Source organism: Mya arenaria, chromosome 4 (assembly GCF_026914265.1).
Source record: "Mya arenaria isolate MELC-2E11 chromosome 4, ASM2691426v1".
Lineage (NCBI taxonomy): Eukaryota > Metazoa > Mollusca > Bivalvia > Myida > Myidae > Mya > Mya arenaria.
In genome coordinates, this window is record NC_069125.1 from 55819950 (window position 1) to 55837200 (window position 17251).

At 34.8% G+C, this 17251-nt stretch overlaps 1 protein-coding gene across 1 annotated transcript; it reads left to right on the forward strand.

Moving 5' to 3' along the window:
- Positions 1-5703: 5703 nt before the first annotated feature.
- Positions 5704-17136, forward strand: LOC128231929 (multiple epidermal growth factor-like domains protein 10). Its single transcript, XM_052945185.1, has 12 exons — positions 5704-5813; positions 5910-6116; positions 9635-9805; positions 10032-10304; positions 10618-10893; positions 11044-11271; positions 11697-11867; positions 12711-12983; positions 13803-14078; positions 14342-14458; positions 14571-14613; positions 15093-17136. Exons 1-12 carry the CDS (start codon positions 5750-5752, stop codon positions 15421-15423), a joined length of 2430 nt encoding a protein of 809 aa, XP_052801145.1. The 5' UTR covers positions 5704-5749; the 3' UTR covers positions 15424-17136.
- The last annotated feature ends 115 nt before the right edge of the window (positions 17137-17251 follow it).

Consider the following 17251-nt stretch of genomic DNA (forward strand, 5'->3'; position numbering starts at 1 on the left):
TATTAGATTTTATTCAGAACGTTTACATTTAGAACAACTCATGGCCATTCCTATGTGGAACTACATTCTCCATTTTTTTTAAATTTACTCGTATAAACCTCTAAAAATGAAAACAAGAAACCATACCCACTGTTTACATCCATATTCCACTCATTGGCACTATAACGGAAGACGCGTTGGAGCATTTTCAACACATAACAAAATGTTATGGCTCCAATGATTACCCGGCCTGTATTAGTACTGCGTGTTGATCCGGAAGGTTATATTCGACTCGAGTGAAATCAAAATCCCCGAGAGTCGAATACGACATTCCGGATCAAAACGCAGTACTAATAACCCTTTTATTATAAACATTACTTGTTAGATCACTTAAAAGCCACATGTAATCATAATAAATGTCATTTTAACGACGCACTATTTTGTTTTATGACGTCTTTTTAACATCCCACATCGATACTTGTTATAACGTGACGTCACAAGAGTGAAAAACGTTTTGCCGTTTTGCATTGGAGTGGAATACGGATTGGAGTGGAATACGGGCTACCGTATTTTGCGATAACTATCGTGTATTGCGTGTGGATTTATGATGGGTATATAATAAAAACAATATCTTGTTTAGAAAAAAAAAACACATATGTTAATGCCTTTTGTTAATGACAGTTTTATTCCCGTCGTCATTGTTGAGTAAAATACCGTTAACCTCAAACAAATTGCAATAGAATTTAAACTAACTGTTTTTTATCTTTAATCTATATAAAATAATAGTTTCAAAAAACTCAAAACAATCTAATCACGCGAACATCTTGAAAAAGACATTTTTTTAAGACCAGCTATATAATATAGCCATCACGAATTATTACACATGTGTAGTATAGCATCGCGTCAAGTCATACGTTTATTTCTCATCTTGCAAGGGTTTTGTGGCATGTTTGCGATAAATGGATTTGTTTATTAAACTGAGGTTAAAAATGTCAAAAAGGTTGAGAGAAGTAATCTGGATATAAATTCAAAAAAGTAAGTGTTCATAACTTAAACATACTGGAACTTTATTTCTGGAATTCAATCGCATTTCTTAATATGTTCGTCAAGATGATGTATTTTCAGCATAATTTCAAATATTAAGTTTTGCGACTGTTTGGTTCCACTTATTCAATAAATTCCATTTCGGACGGTAACCAATGGTCAAAAATCTACAGTACCCATGTAAAACGTAGTATGAGGAACATTTACAAAGATAGTATCATATACCTGGGATTAATTATTTGTCCTAGCTTATACGCAGGCACTTACGCAATTACTTTATTTAACTTATAATAACAAGAGAAAATTGATGCATGACATCAATGTTGCCTGAAAATTGTGCATGTGTTTCAATTTAGAGGTATTCAATTAATATTGAAATTACATAAATAAAGTACTGACTTGAAACAAATACTCAGAATATGTTATCTGCGTGTTCCAAAACCTTCTGTGCGTATGTTACCTATGTATTCGCCAATCTTATCTGTTATACTATATTTACATGTGTGTATATGTATTCTGCTTTTTTTACCAAGGACCAGTAATTTTTATTAAACTATTAGAAATAACCAATATTACAGACAAAAAAAGCATAATCCGATATAAAGCATTACAAAATGTAACATAAACAAATATTTGTTCTAAACAAATACAACCGTTTATATTTTCGAGGCGATTAAAAGTAGTGTATCGTACTCATCCGAATAACAACGTTTCCTACCATAAGGAAAATGAAAAATGAATAAAAATAGAGTAGTAGTAGTAGTAGTAGTAGTAGTAGTAGTAGTAGTAGTAGTAGTAGTAGTAGTAGTAGTAGTAGAAGTAGTAGTAGTAGTAGTAATAGTAGTAGTAGTAGTGGTAGCAGTAGTATAATAATAATAATAATAATAATAATAATAATAATAATAATAATAATAATAATAATGAATTTAAAACAAACCTTTAAGTAGTGTAGGGAAAATGAAAGCCAGTGTCAAGCTTGCAAACGCCATAATAACACAGATTGACAATATAGCTATTAACGCACTATATAACATACAATAATCACTTCCTGTTTAAAACCAACCTATGGCATAAACTTTAGCCATTTCTGAAGGATTCTTCAACGGTAAACGAGAACATTGAAATAAATTTAGGCCACACCAAACTAATCTTCTGTTTCCATTTTAAAGATAAAACGATGCAGCAAAATGCAATGTTGATAAAAAGGTAAATAAAAACCGCATTCTGCAGCCGAGCGAATATATATATTATTTAAATATTATTTAAATTCACATATTTTATGCAAAACACACTCTAATCTGATGTATGCAGGTTGTGTTAGCATATTATTATTATCTATACAGGTAAAGCATAAAATCGAATCGTCATAGTAGTACCTTTAACATGAACTGTGCGTTTGCAATTCAAAGAACACTTCACTAATTGTAAAGGGTTTATCATGTTCAGAATGTCACACCACCTTGTATTATAGTTTTATACATTGTTACACATTGGGAAGTTGGCATTAGGGAAAGATATACGTTTGTGCACTAGCAGTCTATGCGAAAGACCCAGGACACGAAACATGTAACCTGAACATTATTACTAGACCGTATAATCTACTCTTAGATAAGTAAATTGAGTCTTCGAAAGCTGATGTTGATTTCATTGCATTTTGCCGGAAGAGTCAAAAGTAGAGTACCAATGGCCACCTGTCAGTCAATGGGCAGATTCTCTGGACATCCAATCTTATTATTGTTTCCAGAGTTTGAATCATGCTCAAATCCTCATGTACCTTCTTCATTGCAAAGTGTCAAGTACAATCTGTTGACTGTCATGGTTGGTCAATTTACTCCATCTAACTTTTCGTCTTGTTCATGCCACAAGTAGCAGAAAATATTATAAAAATGCAGAGCACAATTAAAATTTCTGCTTTAAGGGTTCCTAGAATTCACTTTTTATGTTTGCCTCAAGAAATAAAATGCAATTAATCCCCTGTTAGTCATGATAAGTCGAACCGCAAAATGATATCCAAAAACTCAACATGTCCGAAATGAATGACAATAATTTAACACGACATTTTCTGTTTTACCATATTATCTTAATCATCCTGGTTTCAGGTTCAGTTTCAGGATAGTTTGTACCATCTGCGTGTGTTAAACAAACAATTCAGACAGTGTGATCAATACGTTCTATCCAAGAAAATACCTTTTTTATTTCGGATTCGTTTTTGTTGGCATTCTCCACTCATCGACTTCCGGTCGGGCGCAAACAAAAGTTGTGGTTCTGTTTTGCATTTGGGAAAAAAGAGGTGCGGAAAATCCGACGAACAAGTGATCAATTTGTTGTAGCCTTAGCAATCGACAAGACTAGAAGTAAATGAACCAAGCAGTGTTGAAAATGCGCAATAAATAGCGTTAACTCTTTGTTTCTTCAATTTTTTTTTAATTTTAATTGCTGTTTTCTTTGTAAATAGAAATACAGGTGCTTTGATAATGTTCTGGTCAATTGTTAATAATTTGTCTTAGCGGTTAAATGTACATATTCCAAGTACTATGCATGCGCTGCCTTTTTACATTGAACAATTTTACACATCACGCATAGGTGTAACGTATTTAAAGGCCTAGTTTGGCATAGCATCCCCCTGCTGTGCATCTCCTGCTAATTGCACTGATGTCATAGTAGGGGTCAATTTCATGTGTATTTGTTTATTGGCTCAGGGCCTCTAAAACTGCACAGCAGGTTATTCAGATCAGAGATCTTGTAAGACAATTAGGCAATTAGATTAAGATCAATACACAGAGTTTGTGTACAAATATACGGTTTTGGGGAGGGGGGTCACTTATAGAATGATTAAACTAGGCCTTTAAAGTATCCTAAAGTGTCACATTTCGTGCAAAGTCAGCTGTGATGGAAGTAAAACTTCGATGGTATTTTTCTATTCGCTGTTTAATACTTAGGGTATTTCCCTATTGTTTAAGTGCTTATATCACATTGTTATTTTTGAGACAGCATCGGGACGCTGCGTCTCGAATTTCAAACTTTTATGTAAACTAGTATCATTAAAAATCAGGACTCACCCATAACTTGTTTTGAGATATGTATCTGTACTGTAAAGGCCTCGATAAAATGTGTTCATGTTCAGCCCCGTTTAGTATTAAGTTTGAAATTTAACATTCTTTGCATATATTTTGACATTCATCAAGTTTGCATGTATTGTATTTATCCATAACATTAGTTTACTTTATTCCAATTGGTTAAAGCAAAAATGGGTGATTCTAAAATAGAATAAATTACACATAAAAGCAATTGAGCTGTAAAGTAGAGTAATTGCACCGGTAATATCCGCAGGTGTTTGCAATCTTTGCAAAAATAAAAAAAACTTTACATACGGTGGTCTAAATTCATGACACATAATCAGCATGGCTGAAACGCACTAGACAATCAAGAATTTTATATGTCCTGCCATCTATACATTGACTTATAACTCCTTGTCTATCTTCCTAAAACAAGAAGCGCCAGTAAGGTTAAAAGGAGTGCTGCGGCCATAGAAAATATGTGGGGGCCTTCGTACTAGAAGGTCCACTGACATGCTCTCCCTGGATTTGTTTATTCTAGAATACGCGTAGGACATTTAAAAACGTGAAATGTGAAGACCCGGGTTTGTGACGCCAGGAAAGACACAAAATTTCAATAGGGATTTAATAGCTGCGGCTAGAAAGGCCCGTACAAATGAATGGCAACGTACAGTCGAAACTCGCTATGTCGATCTCTGATATCCCGTGTAAGTCGTTTAAACGGGATTCGTAATGCACCAGTCAAATGTTACCACGGCCTCCCCAGGTCCGGAGAATGGCGGGGACTTTGACTTTCGGCCCAGCAAAGCCCGGGTAAAATCCCCGCCCTGCGGAGACAAACTGATGGTAAAATCCCTGCCAAATGCCCCCGCACCCCAGGGACCCTAGGTAAGGCCCATTCCCCCTATTATATGCGAAGACAAAACCACCCGGCACTGCAGGGGCCACATGGAAGGTAAAAACATGGCCCATTTCCCCGGCTAACCTCGGTATACCCCCGGACCTGGGGGAGCCGTGGTAACAATTGACTGGTGCATAAATCTATTAAACGAGTAAGAAATTTGTTTTTACGACTCACTAAGACTTTTAACGAGGTTTGTCAGTGGTTTTAATGAGATAAATAAGAACCCGTATATATCACCTCTATCCCGTTGTTTCGACCCATGTTAGGTGAAAAAGCCCTGCTATATTAGTCTAAGTATACTTTGACGTACCACCATGCTATGGGGTAGCAAAGGAGAGCAATGTTAACATAGACAATTGCATAATTTCAAATTGTTTATATGACGAAACGGGCAACTTGAATTTAAAAAGAAGAATTACACAAGAGCGGATTTCATTTGCTGTCCGAATTTTCCTGTGAAAGAAAGACAATAGATGCAACAAAAGTTATCCTTATATGCAACAAGGACCAGTGACGTTTCGTACAAAAAGACGTTCCGCTAGCTCTTTCATATTTTTTCACGTTCGCATTTCTCCTTTGTCTATTGATAGAACTTCCAATTATTGGCAACTAGTTGTTAAGGCAGATGAAACCCTGGGCCAACGTTTTAATCAATACTACCTGGTAGTTAAATGCAACCAAACGTTTACAGACTGTATCACACTAGTTGGACTGCTGGCACACAGAAAACTTCCGGGTGTGTCTTAGTGATGTTTTATGTTGTAAAATGAGCCTTTTAAATAAATTAGTCGGATTAATCCTTATCCTTTCCTTTACCGGTTGGGGAAAAGGTTAGTTATAATTTATCATAAATTTTCGTTTTTTAAACGTATAAATTGCACCACAGAGAAATTATTAAGATTTTCTAACTATTTTGACATCTTTAGGATGCAACGATACCGTTCTGGAGATAAGTGCTTTGCCATCCCGAATGTCCAACTACTCGGAACAAGTTCCAGACAATCTTATTAGTGACAAGGAGCTGGTTTCCGCATGGTACCGGTCAACTCTTGACGGTCGATTGTTTCTGCTGTCCGATTCAAACAACCTAACTTATGGGAACTGTGGAACGTTTTATCCAATATACTCACAAGGTAAATTTCTATGTGTGTAAACCGAGCATATCATGTTTATATAATTTTTCCATGGGCAAATGGTTGGTATACTAGTATATGTTTACCAAAGAACTAAAATGGACATTAAAGTACTAGTATATCTAAATAACAAAACTTCATCAATTGTTGTTGTTGCTGCTGCTGCTGCTGTTGTTGTTGTTGTTGTTGTTGTTGATGATGATGATGATGATGATGATGATGATGTTATTGCTGTTGTAGTTTTGTTGGTTCCTTTGTTTTGCCATTTACTTGTTTCAAAATTTAGAGACATTATAAATTTAGTGAAAACCCCAATAGCGCTGTGTTTTATAGCTAACATGAGCATGAAGTACTCAAGTGTCAGTTATTGTTATAGGGTCAATGTCCGTCGTCCTCCGTCCGTCTGTTGTCAACATTTCCTTCTAAACAACATTTCCTCCTAAATACTGGACCAATTTCAAACAGACTTCACAGGACTGTTCTAAGATCGATATTTTAAACGATTTCCATGCAAAAGCCATGCTGGTTCTTAAAACCATAGCTGCTTGTGGCTGTTTCATTATAAGGCTATATGAAAAACTTCCAAATCTTTTCCACAGAAAGCGCAAGATTTAATAAGTCACAGAAATGTTTTTTTGGATGACCCTTTACAAAATTCCACCAAGCGATTTGCAATTGTAAAATATGGCTGCCAGGGGGCGGAGCTAGTTTTCTCTATATGATTGAATGAAAATCGTTTTCCTGATTTTAAAAAGAAATCACAGAAATGTTTCTTGTGTGACTCACTATCAACGTCCTTTAAAAGATGCTAGTTTGTTAAAAAAAAAACATGGTCGTTATTAGCCGGGTTAGTTTTATGTAGGATTGTCCTCCAAAACTCCAAGGCAAAGAGCTTAGCTATTTTGCAAATAACATTGTCTAAAGGTTCCCTAATATTTATTTATTTTAAATCATGCTTCTATGGCCAATGTTGGCCCTTCCTCCCTGGTGTGACTTGTCGCATAGACTTCTATAAGGAAACAAGTTTTACACTTACGAAATTTTAGTAAAACGCATGTACGCAATTCGTATTATTTACGTAAGTTGAAAATGTACGTAAAAACTTACGCACAACTTACGAACTGTTAGTAAAACGGGGCCCAGATGTTTTTCTCCAAATTTGCAGTGCCAAGAGCTTAGGTATTTACTACGTAGATTTGTTCAGTGGTCCATTGCCATAACTGCCAACTTTCTTCAAATGACAATGGTTCCATATAAACTATCATTTCAACCTCCAAAGTAGCCACAAAATTACTTGGTAACATTATTTACATGTTTATTTGAACTATGACTGTTTATATTTCCCTTTAACAGCCATGGACATCCTTAGCAACCCGTTTTTCTTAGTGACCAATGATTTCCTCAACAACGATTGCTTCCGTATTAGCAGTATTTCTCTTGACAACCAATGACAGGAGAACGAAAAAGGGTCATTGGCCCTCTTGATTTTGGAGTTTGTTTTACAAATAATAAAATTTTCCTTCCGACGGATCTGTTTCGCTGAATGCAAAACACAAACATATTTTCGATAAATGTAGGTAAAGGTATAGAAGGGGATGCGAGCAAACTAAAAACAAAAACAAAAAATGTAAAAACATTATTAAAAAAACAAATCAGAGTGAATTTTGATAAAAATTATACATGTGCCATTAAATGCTACATTTTGCCAAGGTAACGCTATGAAAAATTGAATGATATCAGGTTTGTATATACAAACTTCTATTCAAATAAAAATCTCCCAGCAGTTGTTGGTGTTTGTTTAAAAAGGTAATTAAAATATTAAGATATCTCAGGCTTTAAACAATCTGTAAAAGAGTCACTTTATTTCATTATAAATTTTCTTGTGTATCCATAAAGTTAGCCCGTATGTATTGTAGAAAATAAGATTTTCAATTTTTCTTGACAAAATTTGATTTTCAAACATTTTTAACCGTTGTGTTTACTTAAAAAGTTGACGGCTATTAAATGAAGCACATCACGTTTAACCCAACTCAACAAATTTGATATAAAAATTTTTATAATAATAACTATATAAGTTAATCTTAAATTAATTTAATCTTATAAACAGTAGTGTACGATGTGTGTTTGTTTTTGTCGATTACTCATTTAAGAGTTTATTAGTTTAGAACAGAAGGAAGAAGAGAAATATCAAAAACATATCCAAATTGGAGATGGTGTATGATTTAAAAAAAAAAAAACACTTTAAAAACAATCAGCAATCCTAATTTTATATGGGTATTTGAATGTTGTATAGGTCCGACAAAACTAATCTCTGTGCCTCTGCCATGTTTCGCCTCCTTGGCATTTATATTCAAATTCTGTACTTGGACATTTTTTTCTTTATATTTGATAATCAATTTTTGTGTTTTTGTCTGTTTGTTTTATAGGACAAAATATTCAGCATTGAAATACTTAAACTGGGTACTGTTTGATATGAGCTGAAGCGCTTGTGATAATTTAAATAGCTCGGGTTGCCGATGTAGTAACTATAACTTATTTCAACATAAAATCATACTGTCCGACTATTCATGGTTTGTAAACTGCTCTTTAATGGAAATTCTTTAATTTATTACGAAATAAAGTGTGGCAAATCATTAGGAGTGTTAAAACTTAGATACTGAAGGCTGGAACCCTTCAACATATGTTGATATATGCTCAAATATTGTCTTTTAAGTCCACGATTTTGAGAAGCATTAGTAACGAGAATCGGCAAAAGGCTGTATTGTGATTGGTCGATTGACATAGTCACATGATGCTACAAATGTATTCAATAACTAGTCCTTGTGGGCTGGCGAGGGTTCTTCCCTACTATAACCAGTTTTTTTATATAATTTAATGTAGTTTTTTTCTGCAATTTAGGTCCCTGGTGATTATAATTTAAGTGTTTTCAGTTGATTTACGGGAAAATTATATTTTGTCGCCGAAACAAGATGAGCATGAATGTTTTATTGATAAATAAATTCATCTATAGGTTTTTATAGCTACAACTTCATGAATACATACTCATGTGACAAGAGTATCTATCTCGATAACAAAGCAGGAATATAATTTATTAAACACATACAATTTTATTGGTCTATAAAAAGATCGGCCTACACGATGGGTATTTGAATATAATATGTACTTTGCATGTGAGCCGTTCTTACCGGTTGAAGCGGGTGAGATCGTTTCAAACTGGGTGGCGCATGTCCTATTTTACCAGTCAGCACTGTATGATCCATCTTAACCCTATACTTGTATGAGGCGCAGGCCGAGGTGCAACCAAACCAATTAATATTAGAAAAAAGGGAAGGGGAAAAGTAAAATTGATTTTTATTAAAACAGTTTGCCTCCTCAGTTTCGAAAACCTTTGCTTGTCTGAAATGGCACATGAAATGGCATAACATACATGTTTGTTATACATCTAAACGAATGTCAATGTTTTGAATGAAACTCCTAACGCAACAGCTTTATGACAAGGGTATATTTTTACTTTTCAGACTTGCATCCATTCATGTCAACTCTCACGAGCGATATTTCTGTAATCAAGGCTTGTCAGTATGAGTCTGGAAATCCTTGCAATCTTGATTACAACATACCAGTGAGGCGATGCAGCTACGAAATACAATATTATCTGGACCCTACCATCGCATATGCTGCGTACTGTTTCGGTAAACGTCCATGTTCTTCTTATTGTTTAATGGCGCATTGTGTACCCAAACATCATTAAAAACTAAAACTAGTTTTAAATATGTGCTACGTGTGCGTTGCTGTTTCAGTTTGTTTGCAAGTCACATGAGCATGTTATATATATTTCTATTTTATCTAGTAATTGAAAACTTTATATTATTGACTACAGCCTTTTACAAGTACACAAATTATAGAAATATTTAACAGACATCCAGTGTGTACAAGGCTTGTACGGGGACAATTGTGAGCATGAATGTCAATGTGTCGAGGAAAACACAGCTTATTGTTACCCTGACAACGGTGCTTGCGAATGTAAACCGGGTTGGTCTGGAAGTACATGTAATGAGGATGTAGACGAATGTGCATCCAGTGACCTTCATTCCTGTCCGAACATCAGTGAATGCGTCAACTCAGACGGGTCGTACAAGTGTGTGTGTATGTCGGGTTATATATTGTCATCGAACGGTCTGCAATGCGAAGGTAAACTTGACGTAAGGAGCATGTTAACGTCCGTGTGACTTGACTGACTACTGTGCTAACAAATAAACAATAGTCATTAATTAAGATTGAATTATGGGTTTGACGCCCTGTACTACTTTAATGTTATTATTTAACAATATATTGCTATGTACAGATATTTAATGTGACAAGTGTAAAATTAACATTTTTAGTGTGCATAATCATAATTATCATAATTTACATGCGCAGTTTAGTTACTCCTGTTATGGTGATAATTTTTATGACTTATTATCATTACAATTAAAAATAAACTAATGTTCTTTAATGTCATTAGATACTCAGTGTGTTCATGGTCAATATGGGGTGAACTGTCAGCACGAGTGTCAATGCGTCGTACAGAACACAGCTTATTGTTACCGTGACAACGGAGTTTGCGAGTGCAAACCTGATTGGTTCGGAAGGACATGTAACATCAGTGACAGAAACGAATGCGCATCAAGTGACTTTCAGTCCTGTCCAGAGAATAGTGAATGTATCAACACCGTCGGATCCTACAAGTGTTTGTGCTTGTCGGGTTACAAATCCTCATCTGACGAACAGCAATGTGAAGGTAATTTTAAAACATTAAAGAAATATCATAGGTGTACCAAAATTGGTGTAGAAACTTCTTAAAACCTCGATGCAATAACAGCCGAAATCCGTAAATAAAACACTACAACGACAACACTAATTTATGTGTTATTGTATATCACATTGACAGAAATGTTTGGAGAGAGTCGCTGCAATGGGGAAGCATTGTTAATGAAAGATCTGCCCAGGAGGTTGATCAGCAACATTGAGGATAACCCAGAAAATTTACTCAGCGATTACAGTTTAATGTCACGATGGTATAGACCCATTTACAGTGGTCGGTCTTACATTCTTGCTTTCCAGAGACACAATGTCACTTATGGAAACTGTGGAGCGTTATACCCAGTCGTTTTACAAGGTTTGTAAAAAGCTGCAATATATTTCAATTTGCTGTTTGATAAACTTGCATGTAAACCTTTTTATTTTTCTTCCCCAAAATGAATAAAATATTTATTAATAAGAAGACAGAAGCGTGGGTGCGCAAGCCTTGTTGAAACATAACACGTCGATATCAGTGCCACGAATTTAGATTCTTTTGCAATAAAACTAGACATGCGACCTCATAAAACATGGTCGATAGGTTTTTATTTCTCTGATAAAAATGGCTGTGGAAAATAATAAAATGAAAATTAATTCTTTATTGGCCTTTAAAACACGTTCTTAAAGATATGTGACCCAATTATTGGATGGTTTGCATTTTATTTCACATTAGTATGTTCATTGTCGTATTTGTTTTTACATTAAATCTATTAAATTTCTTCTTTGTATCAAATTTGATTGCAGACCCACATCCGCCTATGTCGTCATTAACGAGTGAATTGACGGTAATGAAAGGTTGTTCTTTAGACACAGACGGAACATGTAGCAATTTGCAGGACATTATGGTTAGAAGGTGTGGACATGAAATACAATATTACCTTGATGCAACAATTCCATTTGCAGCTTATTGCTATGGTAAAGAATATTTCTCAAATAATACTTCTACAAATAAATGGAACCGATTAGAAGAATTATTTCAACTTGTAGCAAGTAGATTATAAGTTGAATACCCGAAAACTTCATAATAATAGCTTGAAGAAGTTAGCTTTATTTCGTGGTTTAATGCGCCGGTAAAATCGCATTGCTTGAACCATAGAAGAATAGCAAAGACACGTATCTTAGTAGAGCTAAGTTGTCTTTGCCCTTTGTTAGCTTTAAGTAATTCAGCCTGTGAACAGCTACAAGTTGTTGTAATAATTATTCTGGTCTTGTAGCAAGTAGGTCCATACTTCGAATCCGAATATTTTCTAGTCGACCTTTGCCATCATTTTAGGAAATGTCCAAATTAGTTCGATGAGAAAACTTCTAAGATACCAAGAGCAGTGATATATTGCAGATAACAGTCAATGTGCAGTCCTTTAATGTAATGATCTACAAATAACCTTGCCAGTTTATCAAGGAAATCAATATGAGGTTATGTTAAGGCCCTGTGATGTTATATAATCAAGGAATCATTTTAAACGTTATACGGAATACCAAGGTGTAAAAATCAAGGTCTATCAACACATAAAATAAAGTTATCGCCGTTATGGTTTTTTTTGTTTGTTTTTTTAACTAAAACTGGACGTTTCTACTGTGATTGTTCAATACAATTGGGCATTTCCTTTTCTACTTATAAAATCGTTTCAAATTATTATACCATGATACGGGATCATCCGGCAATCAAAATGTACATGAATCGGTATCAAATACTTTCAATTCCGTTGCTTTATTCTTCTATGTTCATTAATGGATGCTATTAATATAAATATGATTTAGATATCCAGTGTTTACAAGGTTTGTATGGGGAGAGTTGTGAGCAGGAATGTCAATGCGTCGAGGAGAACACAGTATATTGCTACCCTGACAACGGTGCTTGCGAATGTAAGCCGGGTTGGTATGGAAGTACATGTAATGTGGATGTAGATGAATGCACATCCAGTGACCTTCACTCTTGTCCAGATAACAGCGAATGCTCAAACACTCGCGAGTCCTACACATGTTCGTGCATATCAGGCTACAAATGGTCATCGGACGGTCTGCAATGCGAAGGTGAGTAAGATCTATGATTCTTATTGAGATCGAATTCTTAAAAATATCTTTTAATCCGTGTTAATTTACTGACTGTGCCAATGAGGTAACTATGTCCGGTATTTGTTAACAATCTTGTGTATAGGTTTGATTCGCTTCTTGAAGTTTGTATCATCTTTATTTTCATAAACAAATAAATAAAACAATTTTCATTCGATTTAAAAAAAACAAGTCAAACCCGCATTTACAATGCAGACTTCAAGCAGTAATCACTGTACAACAGCGGCCAAACAATACACATGATAGTTTATAAAAATATAGTGTAAAGTTTGCATAAAGGAGTATGTGGTGATTTTTCGTTATGGCGAAATGATTTTTATGGCTATTTAAGTATAACAAAATGTTGTAGCTATCCGGTGTGTACAAGGTTTGTATGGGGACAATTGAGAGCATGAATGCTAATGTGTCGAGGAGAACACAGCTTATTGTTACCCTGACAACGGTGCTTGCGAATGTATACCGGGTTGGTCTGGAAGTACATGTAATGAGGATGTAGACGAATGCACAGCCAGTGACCTTCACTCCTGTCCGGAAAACAGCGAATGCTCCAACACCGGCGGGTCCTACACATGTGTATGCATGTCTGGTTACAAATGGTCATCAGACGGTCTTCATGTTTCACACTTTCATCCGATTGATTTAAATCCAAAGCTTTGTTAAAATTAGAAAGCTGGGATTGCGGTCTGTAGTTAAGAACTGATAAGAACAAAAAGAGGTATCATTTAAACAATTACAATCTTTAACCGTACCATATGATCAACATTTTCCCGCATATTATAGAATGTGGCCATCTTTTTTACGGTCCCGAATGTGTTCTGGAATGTCCATGTAACGTTATCAACGTCGTTCAAATCGGCAAGCCATGTAGACCTGACACCGGGGAATGCTTCTGTAAACAGGGATGGACAGGGTTCACTTGCGATGTTGATATTAACGAATGCGAAAACGGAAACATTTGCACAGAGCAAAACACTTATTGCGAGAATTTACCAGGCGGCTACAGATGCGACTGCAGTGATGGATATAGTCGAACTGACAACGGTCACTGCGTCAAAGGTAAAATGATTTTACACTAAAGTCTATTTCAGTTTAGACCCATTTTTGCAATAAATGTATCCATTTGATAACAAATCGATGGCATATATATGTGTTGTTGCATTCAAGAGTGTAGTTTCATGGGATTTCAAACAAGAAATACCGAATTGAATATAAGATTTAGATTATTAAAAATTACTTCGAGTTTGATCAATCTATGTATATTCTGTACCATTATAAGACACATATGACAGTAGTATAAAGAGGACGTTTGATTGTTTTAGATTCTGACGGCACGAGAACCAACCACACAGCGATTATTGCCAGCACCGTTGCCAGTATCGTTATTCTTGTTTTCGTTGTCATTGTGGTGGCGAAATACAGGCTCGGAAAAAGAAACGGTTTGTTCAGTTGATTTGGGCTCTTTTTAATGTTTTTTTTTTATAAATTTCCTTATGTTAATTTTATCAATTTGGAACGTTCCTGTCATGTATCTAATTCATCTTGTTTCAGGCAATTCCGTTGGTTCAGAGCAAAATTTGGGTGACGAATTTCGGTAAGTGTATGATATTTTAAGGATTATTTGAAATTATACAAGATTTGAACATATTTAAAGAGCAGAGCTTTAAATACGTACTTATAATAAAGAAGCTAGATCGCGATGCTTCTATGATTCTTGTTTGTTGTAACAAAGCGATATTTTTTAATCAGAATAAGTATCTTCTCTGTATGCTTATGTTATAACAACTTTATATGGCTAGTTTTTTTTCGTACCTTCGTAAAAGCAAGATGCTTTGGAATCCACGACATATAGTTCTACATACTCCTCATGCAGAATATACTAGAGGATCTCCATAAAGCATGACTATTTATAATCAACCGTAATTTCTAGCCTATTTACGTTAGTCTGGTGTGTGTGTAAAACGTCCAATCAAACGTTCGGGTTTCCACCTGATAATCATTATTGTGTTACTTGCATTAAAAGCAACTTTTATGATCTCACTGAATCACAATATATATTGTCATTTTTTTCAGCGGCAAAAATGCACCACTGCAGAACATGATCCACACAAGAACCGATAATGTGTATGACCAGATTTCAGACCTGAAGAGATCGACTTCATCTACAAACGACTACCTTCATTCATATTATGAGGGTGACAGGAAATATTACCCAGGCATGAAGCACGACGATCTTTCCAGACAGGAAAAAAAAAATGTCGAGGACAAACCTCATTACGTAGACTATATGCCTAATGGATTGCCAAGATCGGATTATACGTATTTGTACCCGTCCAACTACCAGACTGGTCACAACGGTATGCCACCGAAAAATCACAGTTCATCCAATGATGGCTATATGTAAATTGTTGGAGAACCGAAACAAATATTAAAATATCTAACTATAACACATTCACAATATAAATTTTCTAGACGGATTTGCAGATATTGCCAAGAAACTTAAACTGTATTAAAATAGTTATTAAAACAGCAATATCTTCCATATGCTCTTCTCAGTTAATCAGTCTGTACGAAGCGAAAGGCGTTGTATGACTATCAACTATGTGTTATATTTTGTCCTTTCGTGCTTTTATTCTGTTATTATCTTATGGTATACCAATTTGATAAATATTTTCAAAACTACCTCCAGTGGATTAAGAGTTTGTGAGATTAGTAAATAACGCTGTGACCTCATGACCATTAGACACCGCATCTTCAACAAAACCATACCTGCTTTTGACTGCGGCGTCACTTTTCAAACTAATGCAAATGTATACTTCGACTTGTCATTTTCAATTAATATTTTTACATAGTGATTAATGCTGATATTGCCAGGATGGTTGCGGGTAGAAATTTGGACGGTTACCTGTAGGTAGCACTAGCGGATCCAGGTGGGGGTCTTCATTCTTCATATATCCTAGTACAGATTTATCAGTTACTGTAATGAAAATAGCTGATTGTATTAAAAAATCACCAATTAAAATTTCCTCTTAGGTAATGACGGGACCTTATCGGTTACAGTTTGTGGTCACCAAAAAAGATTTTTTGTATTCGATTGTGTTTGCCTGTGATGAATTGTAAAAAAAGTAAAATCACGCTTGTCGTGCATAGCCTTTCAACGCTTTAAGCCCTTAGATTATAACTTTGTCCTCACCAAAAGAATAGTTCACTTCGTTGAAATATTAAGTTTTGGTATAAGTGAAATGCAGTTAAGAAAAGTGTGTTTAAAGAACCGCGTGCATTACAGTGTGTCATATAAAACCATGAAATGTTTATGACCGTCTGTTAAATGAGTACTTTTCTTTTAAAAACGTTATTTGTTAACGCTAGCTCTATATAGTTCTTGTTTTATAGTTGTTGACATTTACTAGAGTTATACTCTCTGTTTTTCTCTATAGAGTTGTTGTTTATAACTAGTTGTATACCCCCTGTGTTACACTTGTAGTAAATGTAAAATAACCATTGTATTAAATCGCTTTAAATTAGTCATAACTTTATTAATTATCAAATATGTCATATATTCATGTATAATTGTACCGTTCATTATACGAGAAGCAATCTTTGTCTGTTTTATAAATCTATATAGTACTATTTTTTTCTAAATTGATCTGGAAACCTATATATAGTTTAAAATGAAATACCTTTGAAAGTAAATGACCTTTTGACCTAATTTCCCCTGACCAACTATAAACTTGAACTTTAAGATCAACGTTCTGGCCAAGCTTCTTAAAGATTGCTTATATGTGACATATACTATAAAACGTGGCAAGACTAACCGAGTATACGAGATAAATGTGATTTTGGCAAATACGAGGGTCTTTTAATCTTTATATATGGAGATTTGTTTTAAAAAAATGAAGCAGAGTTTTTTTTCATATTCTTAAGCAGAGGCTGAATTTCGACTACTTCCATTTGAAAAAAAGAGTATTTTTTTACAGAAATTTTGTTCCCAACAAAATATTGAATTGTTTTAGTATACAATATGCAGGTAAGCATTGTGTGTACTGTTGTTGTAGATGTGTTTGTTTAAAATTGTATGTTAAACTTTCATTATCTTGAATAAATGAGTTTGAGGCGTTTATGTGTTCAAAATTCCAAAAATGAGAAGGCAAATGTCACATTTTAGTTCAAAAGGCCCTGAAAGGCAATGGCACAGTTTACTTAAAGTATTTCCACCTCGAAGGATTCTTATG

Bases quoted from the DNA above. Each gene is read 5' to 3' on its own strand.
- LOC128231929 (XM_052945185.1), top strand. From the start codon at position 5,750: ATGAGCCTTTTAAATAAATTAGTCGGATTAATCCTTATCCTTTCCTTT. The intron at 9,806-10,031 runs GTAAACGTCCAT...AATATTTAACAG, and splicing joins ATATGCTGCGTACTGTTTCG to ACATCCAGTGTGTACAAGGC. The intron at 11,272-11,696 runs GTTTGTAAAAAG...ATTTGATTGCAG, and splicing joins ATACCCAGTCGTTTTACAAG to ACCCACATCCGCCTATGTCG.